The following is a 19,297-nucleotide window of genomic DNA, read 5'->3' on the forward strand; positions in this document are numbered from 1 at the left end:
CAGCCCTATTCTCTAATAGCCCTAATCTCTGGCTCTTCAAATTCAGCCTCCCAGGTGTTGAACCTCCGAGGTCCGTGCCTGAGTGAATCTTTCACCCTTCACTTCACAAATGTTATGGAGGGTACAGCATGCGGATATAATCGCGGGGATGCTGTCATCGGCCAGGTCCAGCTTCCCATACAGACAGCGCCAGCGGCCCTTTAAATGGCCAAAAACACACTCCACAGTCATTCTGCACCAACTTAGCCTGTGGTTGAACTGCTCCTTGGTGCTGTCAAGGCTCCTTGTGTAGGGTTTCATCAGCCACGGCATTAAAGGGTAAGCGGGGTCTCCAAGGATCACAATGGGCATTTCGACTTCCCCATGGTGATCTTCTGGTCTGGGAAGAAAGTCCCGGCTTGCAGCTTCCTGAACAGGCCAGTGTTCCGAAAGATGCGGGCGTCCTACACTTTCTGGTCCAGCCTGCATTAATGTCAATGAAATGCCCACCGTGATCCACAAGCACCTGGAGAACCATAGAGAAATACCCCTTCCTATTAATGTACTCAGAGGCTAGGTGGGCTGGTGCCAGAATTGGAATATGCATCCCATCTGTCACCCCTCTGCAGTTAGGGCAACCCATTTGTGCAAAGCCATCCGCAATGTCATGCATGTTACCTGGAGTCCTGGTTCTTCTGAGCAGGATCTGATTTAATGGCCCTGCAAACTTGCATCAACACGATTCCAACGGTCGACTTTCCCACTCCAAACTGAGCGACCAATCGATAGCTGTCTGGAGTTACCAGCTTCCAGATTGCAATAGCCACCCGCTTCTCCACCATTAGGGCAGCTCTCAATCTTGTGTCCTTGCGCCACAGGGTGGGGGTGAGCTCAGCACACAGTCCCATGTAAGTGGCATTTCTCATCCAAAAGTTCTGCAGCCACTGCTCGTCATCCCAGACTTGCATGATGATGTGATTCCCACCCCTCAGTGCTTGTTTCCCAAGCCCAAAAGCCACATTCCACGGTGGTGAACATGTCTGTGAATGCCATAAGCAATCTCGTGTTGTATGTGTTATGCAAGTCGACATCATTGACTCCTCACTGTCAGTTTGTAGTTTAAGGAGTAACTCGACTGCAATTCATGACATGCTGGCAGGACCCATCAGCATATTCCTCAGCAGTTCGGGCTCCATTCCTGCAGACCAAAAGGGAAGACAGAGTATGCAGTACAAAAACCGTTGAAAGATGGCGCCAAATGTGGACAGAAGCACAGGGATTGCTGGCATGCAAACCAATGCATCACTGGCATTGGGACAGGACCCAGAATGCCTTGCACTCCCCTGCCCTCTCCCACAAGACACAGCGCCAGAATGGGAAGAGGTGCTCTGTGGGATAGCTGCCCATAATGCACTGCTCCCAATGCCGCTGCAAGTACTGCAGATGTGGCCATGCCAGCATGCTTGCTGCTGACAGTGTGAAGACACTGCAGCACTTTCCCAACTGCAGTCTCCGAGGGCTGGCTTAACTCGGTGCTCTACATCAGCAAGTGTAGCCATGCCCTAAGAATCAAATACCACAAGGTATGAAATCATTGGTGTTGCAGGTGTTTACCAATCCTCAGAATTTAGTGCAATGTCACTTCAAAAAATCAAACCTGTATGACAGTGGTACTAGTATATACAAGAGAAAATAATCAGAGCTGATTAAAATTTAACCAACTTTGTAATCAAAACAGTTAGGAATTCTTGCTGTTTTGTCTCCTTTTCCTCTACTTGCTATAGAGCTAGATAAAGTTTTGAGGGTGGGAAGTTGTGGCTAAATTTTTGGGGGGGGGGGTGATTTTTTTTGTTTTCTAATATCTCTAAGTAGATATTCTTGTATATAGGGATGTAAAATAAATAATTGTATGTGTTGTGATCCTGTAACTAAAGAGTGTATTTAGGTTTGATTTAAGACTGTACCATCTTGAGTGCTTATTAATATTAGTGCAATGTTTCTGAAATTATTAAATGCCATGCTTAACATTAAAAAAATAGCTTCTAAATTTTGCCAATAGTAATGTAATAAGTAGAATGAGCAAACTAATTTAAACAACGTTCAGAAGTAATATGGTCTATCAGGGTCTCATGGCATTAATAGCAAGACTTGCCACTAAATGTCTAACTCGGATACATTACTTGGACATGAGGAATTCTTCTGTACCCATTTAGTCATTTGTCCCATTTCTCGATTCCATTTATCTACTTTATTGACTTTCCATAGCATCATTATGTTGATATTTTTGTTTTGTTCTATCTGAGATTAAGAAACAATATCAGGTTGGGATATTACAGAAGATGTAAAGCGAAATCTCTAAATGTGTAACTAATATAAGTCTCTTAAATTTAATTTGACTGTATCTTTTTACAATTTTGTGAAACATATGGCTTGTTCCTCCAGAGTCGTGCTCCAATCTCGGCAAAACTTGTTGCCAATATGCTGTCCGTTGCTGGGGCTGACCACATCATCACCATGGATTTGCATGCCTCTCAGATACAGGTAATTACAAGCTCTTGTTGACTGCAGCTTGGAGTTAATCTATCACATTAACTCAATAGGGAAGCTTGTTACCAGACCACATTCCTTTCTGCTTTTCTCACAGCTGTGAGAGAGGCTATTCTGATGCTCCAGGGAGAAGGGAAACTGTGTACCAAAGATTATTTAAATATACATAGTTTAAAGGGAAAATTTAAGAGAAACAAACCTTGCTTCTGGATAGAGACCAGGCCTGACCTAAGTAACTGACTTGCTAATATTAACCTCATTCATATCTCTAAATCTGAGTGTTTGATAGAATTGGGTAAAACTTCAAAGTGTACTAGAACCCCCAGCACATACCGTGCACAGGCAGGCTTCTATTTATTGTATTTTGTAAGTATTTAGTACAACTAAAGTATTTTGCTAATATAATGGGGGTTTCTAATCTTGCATACTAATTCATGAGTGTTAATTGAATGTAACAGTAAGTTATAACTCTTTCTTCACTTCTATTTTGTCAATTATGTGTTAATGAAAGTGAAGAGTTTATAGCTTTAGGTAGAACCATACATGCATGGTAGTCACTGTTCCGTGTCCCTGTACACAGCACTATCAAGCTTTCTTATTTCTTACTAGCAAACACCCGCTTTTTCCAGTCTTGAGGTTCTAGTTAACCAGAACTACCAGTCACAGTAGATGTTGAAGTGTGGACCAAAGTCCTTTTTACTTGTACTCTAACCTGTTTCTCAGAAGTGGGAGACTATTGCATTGCAATCTTGTACAAGAATTACAGGGGGGAAAAAATACTTGTATCTTCTTAATCTTGAAATATCAGTGTTCATTTCTAGCACTTATTCTTTTAATATTAAGACTATTAATAATAATTTAATATTAAAATAATAAGAAATTAATTTATAATAGACATTACTTTTAGCTTATGTTCCTTTTTAGATAAAGTTTTTCATGAGAATAAATTAACTCGGCCATGTGTTTAAGGCTTCTTTTCCCCCCCCCCCCAACAAAAAATTACCTTCTGGCTTTACAGTGTAAAGTCAGTAGTGATGCTTTCCCCTCCCTTTATTGCTAATGAGCAGGATTTTAGTGCTTGAGTTGACCTAACTGTACTGACATTGAAGTAAGTGAGAATTTTACTATTGACTTCAATGAGAGCAGAATTAAGCCAGTGTAGAACACTGTTTTGAAAATCCTACCCTACATGTTTAAGTTGACCAAGTGGTTGTTTTTTGTTTTCTAATTTTATTCTAAACAAAGCATAGTGGAAAGCTAATATATGTTAAGAACTGTGTTTCTGTTTGTTCTCAGGGTTTCTTTGATATTCCAGTGGACAATCTGTATGCAGAACCTGCAGTGTTGCAATGGATTAAAGAGAATATTTTGGAATGGAGAAACTGTATCATAGTCTCACCTGATGCAGGTGGAGCAAAAAGGTAGAGTGCAAACTACAAATTGTCCATCGAGTTCAACTATTTCTGTTTCACAGAAAGGAATACTTTGCTCATACTTGGTTGATTTATTTGTTTTATCGCTGAAAATCGTATAAGGCAGTGGCTGTAAATGCTGATGGCTCCAGTTCCATTGTAATGAAACAATAGTCCTTCCAATGTAGATCATGCTTAGTTATATGTAGGAATTTTCTGTGCTCTAAAGGAAATATTTTCTCTCTCCCTGAATATGGCCTCCATTAGCTGAGACCCTGTGTAGGAGGAAAGAGGCTTTTCCTGCTGCATGCTCCTTTAGCAGTTACTGCACCTCTTCCCGCTTCTCTCTGGAGCTACATACATTTCCCTTCTCTAGTCAAGCATGTGGCCTACTTTCACTGTACCTGCTGGAGTATAGGTAAGAGCGTACTTGAGTCATGTTTCTTTTTTTTTAAAAAAAAAAAAGGGAGTTGTTTTATTCCTGGCTAAAAATCTATTGACTCAAGTTTAGTAATGTGTAATCAAAAAAATAATCTGGTGGAAATATTAAACAAGCTTGGGGAGGCGGGGAGGAAATGTGGAGGTGTTAATTAATGGAATATTACATCAATCATGGCATCCGTTATTACTCATTCAGCAGATCATCTTTTGTTTTGGTTCTGGTCAAGTACGAATTGATGTCAGAATTCTGAATCATACTATCTGTGAAGTGACAAAGTACTCCATATAGATGGGACACTTCTCAAGCAGAGACTGTTGGTCATCCTGCTGATAAAAATCCCTGCCCATCAGCTGGAAACTTGGAGATTGTGGCAGGGAGGGGGAGAACAGTTAGGTCATCTAGTCCCTCTCATTGCCAGTGAAGGACTGCCATAAAGTGGATTTGACCAAAGCCTCATGTTTGTCACAAGTTTTAGATGATTAACAGCCAAAAAAGAGAAGGGAAGGGGCTCACTTTGCTACTTAATGTATATAATCTATTTTGAAGAATGAAGTTATAGATTTGGAGGAATACTGTCAGAAGCGTTCCATAGATAATCTAGTAAACTAGGCATACTTCCTTTTTCAGTCCAATATGATGTATTTGTTCCTTCTCTCTTCTTCTCCCCCCCCCCCCCCACCTGAAACAATTCAGTCTTGTGGTAGAATTCATGGAGTGGCAGAGAGAAGCTGTCTGACAAACTTCTTTATACATTTTATCAGATTAATTGCTTTTTTACAAGAAACATTTGTTTGTATTTAGCCTATCTTCATGTTGTAAAGTAACCAGACACTGCCTCTTGAAGTGGGGGGGAAATTATTCAAGATGGAAAGACAGACATTTATGTATGTTTCCCAGCTAATTACTGTATTCTGTGTGAGACAGAGGACTACCTATACAAGCTCCACAGTTAACTGTGGATTTCTAAAAATAACTAGCAGTAACACAAGTTTATTGGAAGAGCAGCATGTTGGGTTTTTTGTTGTAGGGTTTTTTAATGAATAATCTTGACCTAGATCTGGAAATATTGATAGGATAGAAGACTTGCATACAGTAGAACCCCATTTATCAGACCTTCCCTTAACTGGCTCTTCATGTTTACTGAACAACCAGGACTCCAGGGCCAGACTCAGGTGATCTCTCCTGTGGCTGCTAGATGGCATTGCAGTGTCTCATTTTTCACATTCTCTGGTTTATCCACAATTCTGATTATCCAAGCTGGCCACAGTCCCAATTAGTCTGGATAAATGGGGTTTTGCTGTGTAGATATTGGATACAAGCTGGGTGAGTTAATATCAGTTATTGGACCAACTTTTGGTGTGATCTGAAAGAGCTCTGTGTAAGCTTGGAAGTTTGAGTCCCTCACCAACAAAAGTTGGTCCAATAACCAATATTACCTCACCCAGCTTGTGTCTCTCATCCAGGGAAGGACCAACTCTTCTACAGCACTGCTTACGTGTATATGATTGCCAAGGTTTGGAATATTTGGATTCTGTCACTTCCTCTTACAACCCCATCAACTGTCTGTTAGCCAGCCTATGAAAGATATTTTATGATTGAAGTTAGGCATAAAACTACTGTTGATTATTTGTGCTCCTGCATTATCAGGACCTGTTGTGAAAATATGTGCTCGAGTATATGAAAATGTAAAAATACTTTGACTTATCCCATTGTAGTCAAAAAGAGGTCATTTTGAGATTTATTTAAAAGATGACACCCCTCTGGAAACTAAATTCTAATACTGGTTCAACTGTGGTTTTGAGTGGTATTTAAGAATAGTCCCTATTTCAGAAAGATTGAGATTGCCCTCTATATGCTCGCTGTCTTTATTAATACATAAGAGAGACCTGATTTTTTTTGTTTATTTTATTTAAGATTGAATATTGGTATAACTTTTAAAGGAAAGTACAGTTTTTAGTTTTTTACAATCTTAATATGAAAAGGTATCAATCTTGTCAAAAATTTGTTATGCAGTGGCTAGAATTTAATATTTTAGAAGAGATTAGTATGTCCACAAGAGGTCACTCTTAGCATCTTATGAAATCTTTAGTAATTAAAAGTAGCGTGTAGACGAATGTTGTGAATTACTAACCAAGTGCTGAACATCAGAAAAGAGACATGGAGAATGAAATTAGTCAGGTCCTCCTCATTTACTCCAATATACAAGTGACTATAAGGTTAATTTAAAAAACCCACCTATGGTACTATGCATTTCAGTTGAAATGTGATTTTTTTAAATGTGCAGATCTTTTATATATTAAGGATTTTCTAATGTTATCAATACAAAGCCTCAATTCTGAATTTACTTAACTCATCTAGTTGTGCTTAAATATTGCAACAATCTATTCAAACAGGGGTTCTCAACTTTTTCTTTCTGAGCCCCCCTGCTCCCTCCCCCCAAACATACTATAAAAACTCCATAGCTCACCTGTGCCACAACAACTGTTTTTCTGCATATCCAATAGATTAAAAGCCAGGACCAGCATTAGGGCATAGCAAGCAGGGCAGTTGCCTGGGATACCACACCACAGGGGCTCACATGAAGCTAAGTTGCTCAGGCTTCAGCTTCGGCCCCAGCGAGTCTACTAGCCCTGTTCTCTGGTTTATTTTGGCAGACCCCTGAAACCTGCTCACAGCCCCCCAGGGTGGCCCCAGACCTGTGGTCGAGAACCACTGTACTAGAAGCTTTTGAATAGTTGGCATGTATTGTGTATGCATAGCACTTGCCAACAAGATACTAACAAACCTAAACTTTTACTTGCCTGTATTTGTCTGTGCAATATTTGTTTCAAACTTAAATATTTTAGTTAGTTTTAAAAATCTCCTTTTCTTGAAGTCAGCAGCCTATATAAATTTAGCCTTTAATATTAAGTTGGTGTTTAGCTGATGAGGTGGGTTTCTTAACTACATGTAGCTTTTCTAGTTTACTTCCTAATTAAAACATAACCTGTTCTTTCCATCTTCTTGCAATAGGATAAGCCCAGATGTCCCCTAGAGAGTAGCCTTTCTTTTGGAAAGGCCATCTAAATCTGTTTTCACTACCCCACAATGTCTTTGCTCTTTTTCAGCACTACAAGAAGAAAGGCCCGTTGCCTTCATATTAGGGGGACATCAGGGCTTGATGTATTGCAAAGTCTGCTTGTAGCACTAGGCTTTAAACAGTTAGTTGTTTGGATTGTGCTCAAGGCCAGTTCTCTGATTTACTACAAAGCATTGTAAAACCTTTAAACATATATCTTTATAATACAAATATGAGTAGACCACGTTAAATTATAAACTTAATATATTATAACTGAACTACTGACTTAAATTCTGTTTGGGGTGTCTGAGTGGGGAGGAGGATGAGTAGTGAGAAATAATAACTGATCTGTATTTTTTCCGGATCAAAATGTGTTTTGGCCTTGACCCTTTACACTGGGGAAGTGATGAATACTCTTCTCCATCCATATAAAAGCACTAGTGGATTCTTAATTCTGTGTGCCCCAAATATGGCTAAACATTCTTGTTCTCATTAAATATATTTGAATAGTGACCTTCTGTAAGGAAGGAGTTCAGTGCCTGAAAATTAGTCAGTCCAAAAAAAAAACAAAAAAAACCCTCATACATCTGGAAGAATGATTTTTGGTTGTCTTATGCTACTGTGGCTGTAAGCCCCATTGCTTACAGAAGAGCAGCACTGGTGCTACTACCCACACCAATATTTTGTGATATTTTAAAATGTTTTTTGGTGTGTGTGAACTTTTTTCTTCAAATATAAAGACCGTTATTTCTACAGCAGGCACATGCAATTTCTTTCCCTCTTGTTTCTGAAAAGTGTATTTTAAAACATGTTTGAATCTTTCTTACAACTTAGGGTTACTTCAATCGCAGATCGACTGAATGTTGAATTTGCTCTGATTCACAAGGAAAGAAAGAAAGCTAATGAAGTGGACAGAATGGTCTTGGTTGGTGATGTGAAAGATAGGATAGCTATTCTTGTCGATGACATGGCTGACACATGTGGCACAATATGTCATGCAGCAGACAAGTAAGTATTGTTCCACATTGACCCCATACCCCAGTGTACAGTCACCAGTCTGTTGCAAGCTGGCCAAATTGCTTGGTCCCCTCCCCCCATGCTTCCATTTCTGTTGGGTCTGGATAGTGTCTAGTTTTGTTTTTTTTCTAGGTCTGTAGGGCACACTTTTAGCCTCAAACCTCATGTCTGACTTCTTCCTTGGGACCTGGAGTGCCATCACCCTCAAAATCAGTGTCTGAGACCTACCAAGCTCCCTAGTTGCTTATACATGCTCTCTTAGAGCTCTGCCTAGGCTGTGATTTGAGTTTCTAGTTTGACCCCTTCAAGGACAACGTAGCAGAAAAGCAAGGAACATAGGCTGAGCAAAGAAATATCTTAATCACAGTGGCTTTACATTTAAAGTATGTGAGAATTATAAATCTTTGAAAATAGAAGTTCTGGCATAAACTTTGCCCGAGTCTGATCCGACCCCTTCCAGGAATCGAAGGTCTGTCTGCATTTCAGATTGCAGAGTCCCTCTGGCAAGTCCTTTTCAGATTGGTGAAGGTCAAACCCCCGTGCACAGACCACAACCTCACTCTCTCTCTTAAATAGAGCCTCATGGTGCTATCTGCTCCCACCACACAAGGAGTTCTTGCCCCTTCTTGTGGGCTCCTGTATAGAGGAACTATTGTTCCATGGTGGTAGGCCAGTACATGGGGAGAGTCAGTGGCCCTAGATTGCTTTGTCATGGCTTTTAATGCTCTTCAGTGAGGTGTCAAACGCTCTCCCTGAGCAGTACTTCCATGCATAGCATAAGTCAGTGAAACTACTCACATGCATAAAGTTACTCATGCTTAAACATTTGCAGGATTGGGACCTCAGGCTATAAATTCAGCAGAGCAGGGCAGCTTTTTTCCTGTGTGTTTATAGGACACCTAGCAGAACAGACTCCTCTTAGGAGCCTTTGCTATTACTAAATATAAAGCGATGGGGTCTAAATTAGCTTTTACCACTCAGAGATTTTGGGGTCATTGTGGATAGATCTCTGAAAACATCAACTCAATATGCAGAGGCAGTCAAAAAAGCTAACCATGTTGGGAATCATTAAGAAAGGGATAGATAATCAGACAAAAAATATCATATTGCCTCCATATAAATCAGTGGTTCTCAAACTTTTGCATTGGTGACCCTTTCACACAATAAACCTGTGAGTGTGCGCCCGTTTCGCGACCCCCCCCCAATGAAAAATACCTTTTCTTTTTTTTTATATATTTGATACTTATAAATGCTGGAGAAGAAGCACGGTTTTGAGAGCTGATGGCTCACGACCTCCCACGTAATAACCTCACAACCCACAGTGTGAGAACCCCTGATATACCCACATCTTGAATACCATGTACAGATCTGGTCACGCCATCTCAAAGATATATTGGAATTGGAAAAGGTACAGAAAAGGGCAAGAAAAAGGATTAGGGGTATAGAACGCTTCTGTATGAGTAGGGATTAAGACTGCTGGGGCTTGTCAGCTTGGAAAAGAGACAACTAAGAGGGGATATGATAGAGATCTATAAAATCATGACTGGTGTGGAGAAAGTAAATAAGGAAATGTTGTTGTTTACTCCTTCTCATAACAAAGAACTAGAGGTCAAATGAAATTAATAGGCAGCAGGTTTAAAACTCACACAAGGAAGTATTTCTTCACACAATATACAGTCAACCTGTGGAACTCTTTGCCAGAGGATGTTGTGAAGGCAAGACTATAACCAGGTTTAAAAAAGAACTAGCTAAGTTGACGGAGGATAGGTCTGTCAATGGCTATTAGCCAGGATGGGCAGTGATGCAAAACCATGCTCTGAAGTCCCTAGCCTGTGTTTGCCAGATGCTAGGAATGGGCAGCAGGGTGATTACCTGTTCTGTTCGTTCACTCTGAACCATTGGCCACTGTCTGAAGACAGGTTACTGGACTAGATGGACCGTTGGTCTGACCCAGTATGGCCGTTCTTATGTTCTTAGAATACAAATAATAAATGATAGTGTGGTGTGAAAAACACTTAGAAGAATTCTCAAGGAAAAATAATTTGGTTTTGTTTTGACTATTAGAAATCCTGCTTCATCTAATGCAACAATTCTGGGAAAGGACCTCTGCTCTAGTTTAGAGTTACAGCTCAAAGAGGTGCTCTCCTTATATACCTAGCCACCATTCTTTTTAGGCTGAGTAAATCAGATGGAGCTTTTAGAGTTTACTTCTTTCAAATTCACAAGATTTTTCTGAAGACCATTGTAAATAAATATCTGTAATGTGCAAAACCATAATTCTTTTCAATATGATATGTAATGCAAAGGTTTATTTTGCATTTTCTAGCTCACTTCAGATACTCGGTAATACAAACGTCTTAAAAACAAAGCTAATTAACTTACTTTTCCACCCCTTATTCGAAAGGGGTCAGTACTGACTGAAAAAATGGTTCTTATCCTGACTAAGCAGATGGAAAGGGCTTTGTCTTGACGAACCAGGTTTTCAGCTAGCTTTGTTTTTAATCTATTGTCAGTGTATTTAAATAGACAGAACTGTAGTGTCTGTCTTGCCATCTCTAGAAAGAGTGTGATGAATCAAGTTGTTACTCCTGTAACAAAGCAGCCTTTGGCGGGATGCTACTGACTATCGATTCAGGACAAATTGCTTAGAGCAGAACAGTCACAGCCCAAGGCTGGGGGGTCGGTCCTTCACTAAGGCACACCAAACCAGCCAAACAGATGGGACTTAGGTTTTACCCCACTGGCTAACCAGAAGTCATACAGGCAATTCCTTCAGATGCTCCATTTTCCCAGTATCACCACCAGCACCACTCCTTAAGGGGGTGAATGCTTATGAAAACCAATACCCCAGAAAAGAGAGATGGTTCTCCTGATCCCAAAGGACAAAGCCCCAGACCCAGGTCAATACAGAAGTCAGATCTTACCCACAAATTACACTGTTGCCAATCATTTAGAATCTAAAATCTAAAGGTTTATTCATAAAAAAAGAAATATAGATGAGAGTTAAAATTGGTTACATGGAATCAAATACACACAACAATTGCAAAGTTCTTAGTTCATAGAATATCAGGGTTGGCAGGGACCTCAGGAGGTCATCTAGTCCAACCCCCTGCTGAAAGCAGAACAAATCCCAATTTTTGCCTCAGATCCCTAAATGGCCCTCTCAAGGATTGAGCTCTCAACCCTGGGTTTAGCAGGCGGATGCTCAAACCACTGAGCTATCTCTCCTTCCCAGTTCTGGTTTGTTTCGGGCTTGGTGGGATTACTACTGATTTTAAGCCAGTTAAGTCTCTGGAGTACAAACATCCCAGCTTGGATGTGTTGTTCAGTCCCTTGTTCAGAGCTTCAGTTTCAAGCACAGTTCCTCCAGAGGTCAGAACCAGGATTGAAGACTTAAATGGAGGGGTTTTCAGAGCCTTTTATATCCTCTGCCATGTGGAAGGAAACCCCTTAGTTCTTACTGTGGAAAATCACAGCAGCAAGATGGAGTTTGGAGTCACATGGCAAGTCACATGTTTATGCATGATTCAGTTTGCAGGTGGCAGCCATTGCTACCTTGAACATTCCCACAAAGGTTACTCGGATGTAGATTGGAGTCTCCCAAGGTCCATTGTCAGTGTTTCTTGATAGGACTATCCTGAGTAACTAAGTGCCCATTCTCAGAAGCTGACCAAATGCTTCTGATTCTACTTAAAATCAAACACATTGAGATACAAGTACATAGCCAATATTTATAACTTCAGATACAAAAATGATACACACATACAGACAGCATAATCATAACCAGCAAATTACGACCTTTTCTTAGACACCTTTCTTGACCTCCTTTGTACAAGATTTGATGCAACTATAGGACCTTGGTTGCAACAATGATCTATAGGGTCACACTTCATGTCAATAACGTCACAGCTCCATAAGGAGTAATTGGGAGGGGCCAGGCCAGTGGACTGCACCTGAGTATATATTTGACAAGTACCTGTCAAAGATGATCCAGGTAATACTTAGTCTTGCCATGAGTGCAGGGGACTCTTGGATTAGATGGCCTCTTGAGGTCCCTTACAGTCCTATGATTCTGTTCTAATTAATTGACTGAAGCAAGAATCACTTAGCAAGATCATGGCTCCTAGTCTCAGATGTGGTGTTTGCCTCTAAAAGTGTAGAGGAATTGGTAGAGTCCTCTTCCTATCTCCCACCCATCAAACTTACAAAAATACCATCTGCAATTCTAAAACTTGAATCCAGTAGCTAAATGATTCTGTCTGATCCAGTTCTTCTTTGAGTGGCATCCCTAGGGTGTTCCACTCTGGTGCACAAATGTCCCCTGCACCTTTGATCAGAGACTTCTAGCAGTGTCCGTTTGGTCTGTGCATGCTTTTAGTCAGTCTTGTGCCCTGTGCCGTTCTGTTATAGCATTTTATGGGTGAGCCACCCTCAATTCCTTCTCTACCACCTCGGCCTGAGACAGAGGTCTGGCAGTTGTCCCATTGAGATTTCCTCAACTTTAGCCTCTTTTTATTTTTCCTTATTAATAGTTTGAGTTTCATTAGTTACTAAGTAGTAATAGTATAGCTTCTTATTAAAAAGAAAAATATACTTTAAAAAAAATTTTCATTGTATTTAGTTCTGCTTTACTGGGAGGCTAAATGTTTGGCTGGCTTCAAATGTTTATCATGCCAGGAGGAGATCCTGGTTGGCGACAGGCACTCCCACTGCATCGTTACCTCAGGGAATCACATGTTGTACAGAAGTGCAAGTTTTGTCTGGCACTAAAATCAAGAGCCAGAAAAAACAGAGAAGGCTTCATCTCCTGTTGGACAGCTCTCTCTGCCTGGCTTCTGACCTAGTCAAAGGCACCTCCTGTTTGAGTAAGTCTGCTGCCTCTGAGGCCCACACCTCCAGGGCTTTCAAGACGAAGACCCAAGATTCCTGTCAAAGGAATATGCCCCTAGCACACTAGGTAGATAATCTACCTCTAAAAGCCAAGGTCATCCGTATTTTCAGCTACTCTGGTGCCATTGGCTCGCCAATCATGTATCAGTGAGATTACTGGTTCCTCTGTTACCCAGAGCATAGCTAGACTGAAAGATGGGAAAGCCTCGTGCCTGGAGAGATCATTGCTACCCTTAATGGATCGAGGTGCCAAGAAGAACTTTCTCAGTACCAAAGAAACATGGAGTTCTGACTGTGCTTCCCTCTGAGCACCCTGAAACTTGCGGTACCATCAGTGCCTTCAGCCCCAATCACCTTGGTGCAGACTGCAGGCTCTTTACTGATCACACTCTTGGTACCTCAGGAGTTTTTTTTCCCCAGGACCTGGCTATATCTGAGATGTCCGATTCTCTGCTCCTCAGCATCAATGTGCTGTCGACGCAGAGGACATTGAGATCACCTAAAGTTCACTTGGTACTAATGGTTTCACCTCAGATCTCTCCTGGCACTCCACCATTCCAGACTGAGCTTGGGGAAGAGGATTCTGGTAAAGACCTTGCCTTGGAGTCTCAAGTGTCAATTCAGGATTTTCCCTTCACTTCTATAGAGGCCCCTTCCAGAAGCCTCTGGTAAAGCTGCAACTACTCATGACCCACAATTACCACCAACACCTTGCTGGTACCAGCACCCCTGGATGCCACTTCCTATGCCTTATTCGCCTCCTTGTTGGCCATATTGGGACCCTGGGAAGACCCATTACCCATTCACTTGCCTGTCTTCCATCCCAGACTGCATCTAGATAACAAGGAGGCACTGCTTTATCCCTTTATGGATACTAAAAACTGTTATATGTCTTGTTTCCTGGTTCCTCTCCTGTAGAGAGATGAGATGGGGCCTAATTGTCAAAAGTTCAATAGAGTGAAAACTGTAATGCATTAACAGGAGGAAGATCCTGACCTGCACAAATAGATGTCACTTTTAGCTGATTTGAGGAGTTCAGTAAAGCAATACTCTTATCCTGTGACTTCTGTTTATTTTTTTTCCCTTTTTTCCATCCCCAAATTTGAAGCTTGGAAAGAAGAATTATGTCCTTTCTTCATTGTTTCCAAACATAATTGAGTCACAGGGGACAATAAAGATGTAGCCCATATCTCAAGTAATCATCACAGATGTTTGAAAATGTCCATTTCTAAATAGTTTATATATCAGTTCAAGTAAGTTGGATCTTCAGCAATCTACTTGGTTTAAACTTAAACAATAGGTACTGAAATTCAGACTGTAGACTAACCTGGATTTAAAGTCTAACTATTTTAGATCATCACAATAGCTGCTGACACCCATTGACTTAGTTCACAATTATTCACCAGCAAGTGTAGTGTAGCAAGCTCACTGGGATGTATTTTTGGTCAGCCTTTCCTAATGTTCATACTGACACAGTTCAGGGCAACTGCACCTGTTTTCCCCGCAGCGGTCCAGCAGGGGCACCCACTCTAGGGTTCTGGCTCCCCAGCCGTCACCTGTTGGGTGGAGACCCACATCTCTCCCTCCCTCCTGACCATGGAATTTCCAAGTTGAGAAACTGAGAGTCAGTTTACTACTAGATTATTTATTCATGGTCTCTTCAATGGTTCAAACTGGGTACTGGAGACCAGCAGACCAAAAGAGAACATTGGAATAAATAAACAGCCAGACAATGGATCTGTTCCCCAGGGTCAAGCTTCAAAGGGCTGATGACTGGAGGAATTATATTAGCATTCCCCATCCTCCTAAAGAAGTCACATATAATCTCATAACACATAAAAGTTACACTTTTAATACACTGGACGTCAAAGGTGTTAAAGTTAAGCTTTATCGAGGGTATTGTGTTATTTGTCATGCATACAAGCTAGCATATGCTCAAAACTGTACTACATGATTTTACAAGAGTTATTACCTTTTTGTAGTCTATTGAAGAATCCATATGTAAACTGGATCTTAAATCAAGAGTATTTTGGTTTTGCTGTTTCCTAAATAACACTAGAATTTTGTGCTCAAACACATTGCAAACTTTTCTGTTTTTTGACCCATGTTTTTTAGGTTAGTGTCTGCTGGAGCCACTAAAGTTTATGCTATTCTGACTCATGGAATCTTCTCTGGCCCTGCTATCTCTCGGATCAATAATGCTGCATTTGAGGCTGTTGTAGTAACTAACACAATCCCACAGGATGAGAAAATGAAAAATTGTCCCAAGATTCAGGTACTGTGTGTGTTTGGTGTAGCTTTTCATCTGCTTGATAAAATGCAAATCTAGAATTCAGTTCTTGATGCTAGGATCCCATGCCACTGACCTAGAAGATACTGTTCACAAATTTACTGGACAGTTGTCTTGTTTGTAGAACTTATTCCTAAATGACATTGAAGAATTTGCTATCCCTTTAAAATACCATTGTGAAATCTAGTCAGTTTTAAAAAGACTTCATATACTGCAGCTTCTCCTGAATACCTCTGATTGCGGGGGAGGGTGGTTTAACTGGTGTGTCAAACTAAAGTCCTCTTTTTTTTTTTTTCTGCCAATGTACATCATGTTATGTTTGCATGTTAGAAATTAACATAATTCTGTTGAAGCCTTTGATTTGTTCCTTGTATTGATTGAGGTTATAGTTTAAAATAACTTATGAAATACCAGACTGCAGAAGTTACATTGTACCAAAAAATTTGAATGCATCTCAGGACAACCTCACAAAAAGCCTGGTGTTCCCTTGGAAGTTTCTTCTGGGGAAAGCACAGTTTTGGGTGGGGGAGTTGGTTTTGTTTTTTTAAGCTACTTAGTTTGAGAGCACCAAAAGACACCTTAAGTTCTGATATAATACAGTAGTCAATTGAATAAACTAAAGCCAATTTGGTATTAACAGAAACAAGACTTGCAGTAAAGATCTGTAGTTCTGTTAGAATTAAACTTCTTTCAAGGAGACATTGCCATCTAGTGGCTAAAATGGTCAGGAAACTTGGATTGTATTCCTTGCTGTGTAGTTTTGGATTAATCTCTTAGTGCACAGTTCATCAATTTTTAAAATAGATATAGTAAGCAGTCCTCACAAGTGAGGTTTATCTAGTTAATGTTTGTAAAGCACTTTGAGTTCCTTAGAAGAAAGATGCTGTAAATTCTAATGGTCACTAGTGTTAGTGGTATAGTAAATCGTATTTTCTTGATTGCTTTTAGGTTATTGACATTTCCATGATTCTGGCTGAGGCAATCCGAAGAACACACAATGGTGAATCCGTGTCCTATCTGTTCAGCCATGTTCCACTATAACTGCAAGAGATCAATGGTTTCCTATTGGCTGTGTTCACTGTCACTGGTTTTTTTTTTGTTTTTTTTTTTTAAATAATGCGACTCAACAATGAGATGACTCTCTTGGTAAAAAGCTTCAGCTCTTACATACTTAAAGATGTTTTTGTTTTCTAATTAATCTTTGTTCATTGTAAATGGGCAATACAACTCCATTTTGCAAAATCTCTTATGAATACACTTGAGGATTTTGAAGGGGAGGCTTCAATACTTACCTGTGACTTATTCCTACAGGTAACTTTTTGATTCTGTATTTGCCTACAGCAAGAGGGTCAATACCATTTCAAAACTCTATTTGGGGGGCTGCCAAAGGTAGTCCAATTTTAAAATATTTCATATTTAGTTTATATTTAAGTTGGATGGGCAATGATGTAGTTCTCCTGCTGTGTGATACTGAACCTTTGTCTAGGCTGTTAACTGAACGTTGGAAAAAGGGTCAAGTGTGTATTCCCTTAACAGTAAAATATTTTCTTTCTTTTAACTTGACAGAAATTCTGTGGTAGCTTGATGCCCACCTACTTCATATACCTCATGATTAAAAATTGCTGGGCAAGTTCACTTTTTGTGGAGTCAGCATAACTGTAGATTAGAGATTAGTTGCTTGTGCTCTCTTCCTACTAAACTACTGCTTCAAATGTCTAATCTCTGAAGCTGGGACCACAGCCACCATTTCTCTGCATATGGTAGTTTCAAAATGTTACGCTTCGTTTGGAATGAAATGTGTCAATTATAGGCAACTTGTATGTATACCTTGGCCTTTCAAGTAACTTACTAAAGTTTGATCTTTATTTACATCTTCAGTTTTAACCATGAGTCTGTCACTTTGTAGGTCTTTTCAACAAAAATTTGAGACTTCCATAACACAATTAAAGTGAACTATTGACACAGTATATTCAGTGTGCTACATTTTGGAGCGTATGAAATTCCAAAGTTCAAACAGTGATTGTGTATGTGTGTAAAATGGGTTCTCTTTTTTCCCCTCTGGAAAGTTCATTGCACTATATCATTCTGTTCTGCTCTATGTTGCTCAGCTGCAGTTTTCAGTTTTCCTGTTCATAGTTCAGTATTTGACATGTCAGCCAAACCTGTTATGTTAATACATCTGTTAACATGTAAATTTTAATGGTCACTAGTATTAGTGGTATAGTAAAACATTTCTTAAAGCTTTCCCACCTCATTGCAGACAGTGGAGCTTGACCATTCTGTTAGGTGAGATCTTCATTGTTGTGCAGCTAACTGAGTGGTCTGGTTGCTCAACAGTCTTAGTTACTCAGTAACAAAGGAGCAAAAACCATTGTGAAAATAAGTTTGCAACTAAAATGTTGAGAGCCTTATCCTTAAGTACTGATGGTAAATTCCTTTAGAATTGTACAGGTTTATGACTAAATCAAAATTCTTACTCTTGGAGATTACAACTCCAAGTTCTAAAGGGACTTGACAACCTGAAAGCATAGAGAGCTTCAGTTGAGCTAAGATAACATTCACACACCTAGTTCATGGGAGGATATCCAGTTTTCTACCTGATGTAGTTTAATTACAATTTCATTTTCCATATCGTAGAAATGAGTCTCTTAATTGTTTTATTGTGGGGATTCCCCCCCAAAAAACTGACTTCTGCCAATCTTACCGTACTATGGTATAACTTTAAATATGCTTGCTTTTTCTGTTGCATCTTAGGCAGTCTAATGTTCTAGTCCAGTGTTTACCTAATTCTAAGGCTGATTTAGTTTGGGTATGCCAGCTCTTTTAGGGATTAAAAGCAGTCAAGTGGATTTTTTTAATCAGTAAGGAGAAGAATAGTGGTGGAGAGAGTTAGTAATCCAAAGAAAATGCAATTCAGGTGTCTGTCTACTGAGAACTTCTAGCCCTGGTTTAATTTTCAAATCTTGTATTGTGACCGGATGAATTTGTTGCCTACCTGCTGCAGAAAAGGTTTTATAGAGAATTATTTAACCTCTTGTAGTCTTAATTTTAGAGATTTCTAGCTTTATCACATTGCAGTTAAGTCTACCCCAAAACTATGGCTGATTAGCCATGATCATACCAAACTTTCTTTTAACTTACCTCTTCTTTTGCTAGTATATGAAGTACCATAGACAATAACTGTTATCTTGCTCTGCAGATCAGGGCTCTGTTACAAATGAAATGTTGAACTGTTTTGCCACTACTATGCTCAAGTATTATTAATAAATCTTAAAACTGCTTGTGTTTACAGGTTGTTTTCTTATTTTCTTTCGTTGCATTGGTTTATGGAGACCACTTATTACAAGTACTGAGTTGGGGATGGAGGATGGGTGGAAAATATAGACAGTGGTATTCTTCCAAGACCTGCTTACAAACTGTGCCCAGCCATCCTAGACACCAAAACAAGCCACCCCTCAATTTGTGCAGACCTTCATAATAGGTTCATCCTTCTCCCTCTTCAAATGCTCTGACAAGCACGGAAATAGTTACAGTAACATTTAAATTATCATTATTGGGTATCTGATTTAAACCTATGTGAACAGGGGCCGTTTTTGCTTCTCAGGTTATGCATTTTAAAGTTTTTTTTCAGCAAAAATGGTTCCTTTGTTTCTGATGTTGGG

The 19,297-nt window shown here is 39.8% G+C and overlaps 1 protein-coding gene across 3 annotated transcripts in view; it reads left to right on the forward strand.

Annotated features, from left to right (window-relative positions):
• PRPS2 (phosphoribosyl pyrophosphate synthetase 2) overlaps window positions 1–18,924 on the forward strand; it is a 38,431-nt gene extending 19,507 nt beyond the window's left edge. For all 3 annotated transcript variants that reach the window (XM_084650109.1, XM_084650107.1, XM_084650108.1), the window contains exons 3-7: window positions 2,422–2,520; window positions 3,823–3,947; window positions 8,273–8,446; window positions 15,461–15,620; window positions 16,584–18,924. In XM_084650109.1, coding sequence (XP_084506235.1) covers window positions 2,422–2,520; window positions 3,823–3,947; window positions 8,273–8,446; window positions 15,461–15,620; window positions 16,584–16,676 — 651 coding nt within the window. In that variant the 3' untranslated portion in view covers window positions 16,677–18,924. The remainder of the gene's footprint in view (window positions 1–2,421; window positions 2,521–3,822; window positions 3,948–8,272; window positions 8,447–15,460; window positions 15,621–16,583) is intronic.
• Window positions 18,925–19,297: the final 373 nt, after the last annotated feature.

Source organism: Lepidochelys olivacea (assembly GCF_965140295.1).
Source record: "Lepidochelys olivacea isolate rLepOli2 genome assembly, chromosome: 1".
NCBI lineage: Eukaryota > Metazoa > Chordata > Testudines > Cheloniidae > Lepidochelys > Lepidochelys olivacea.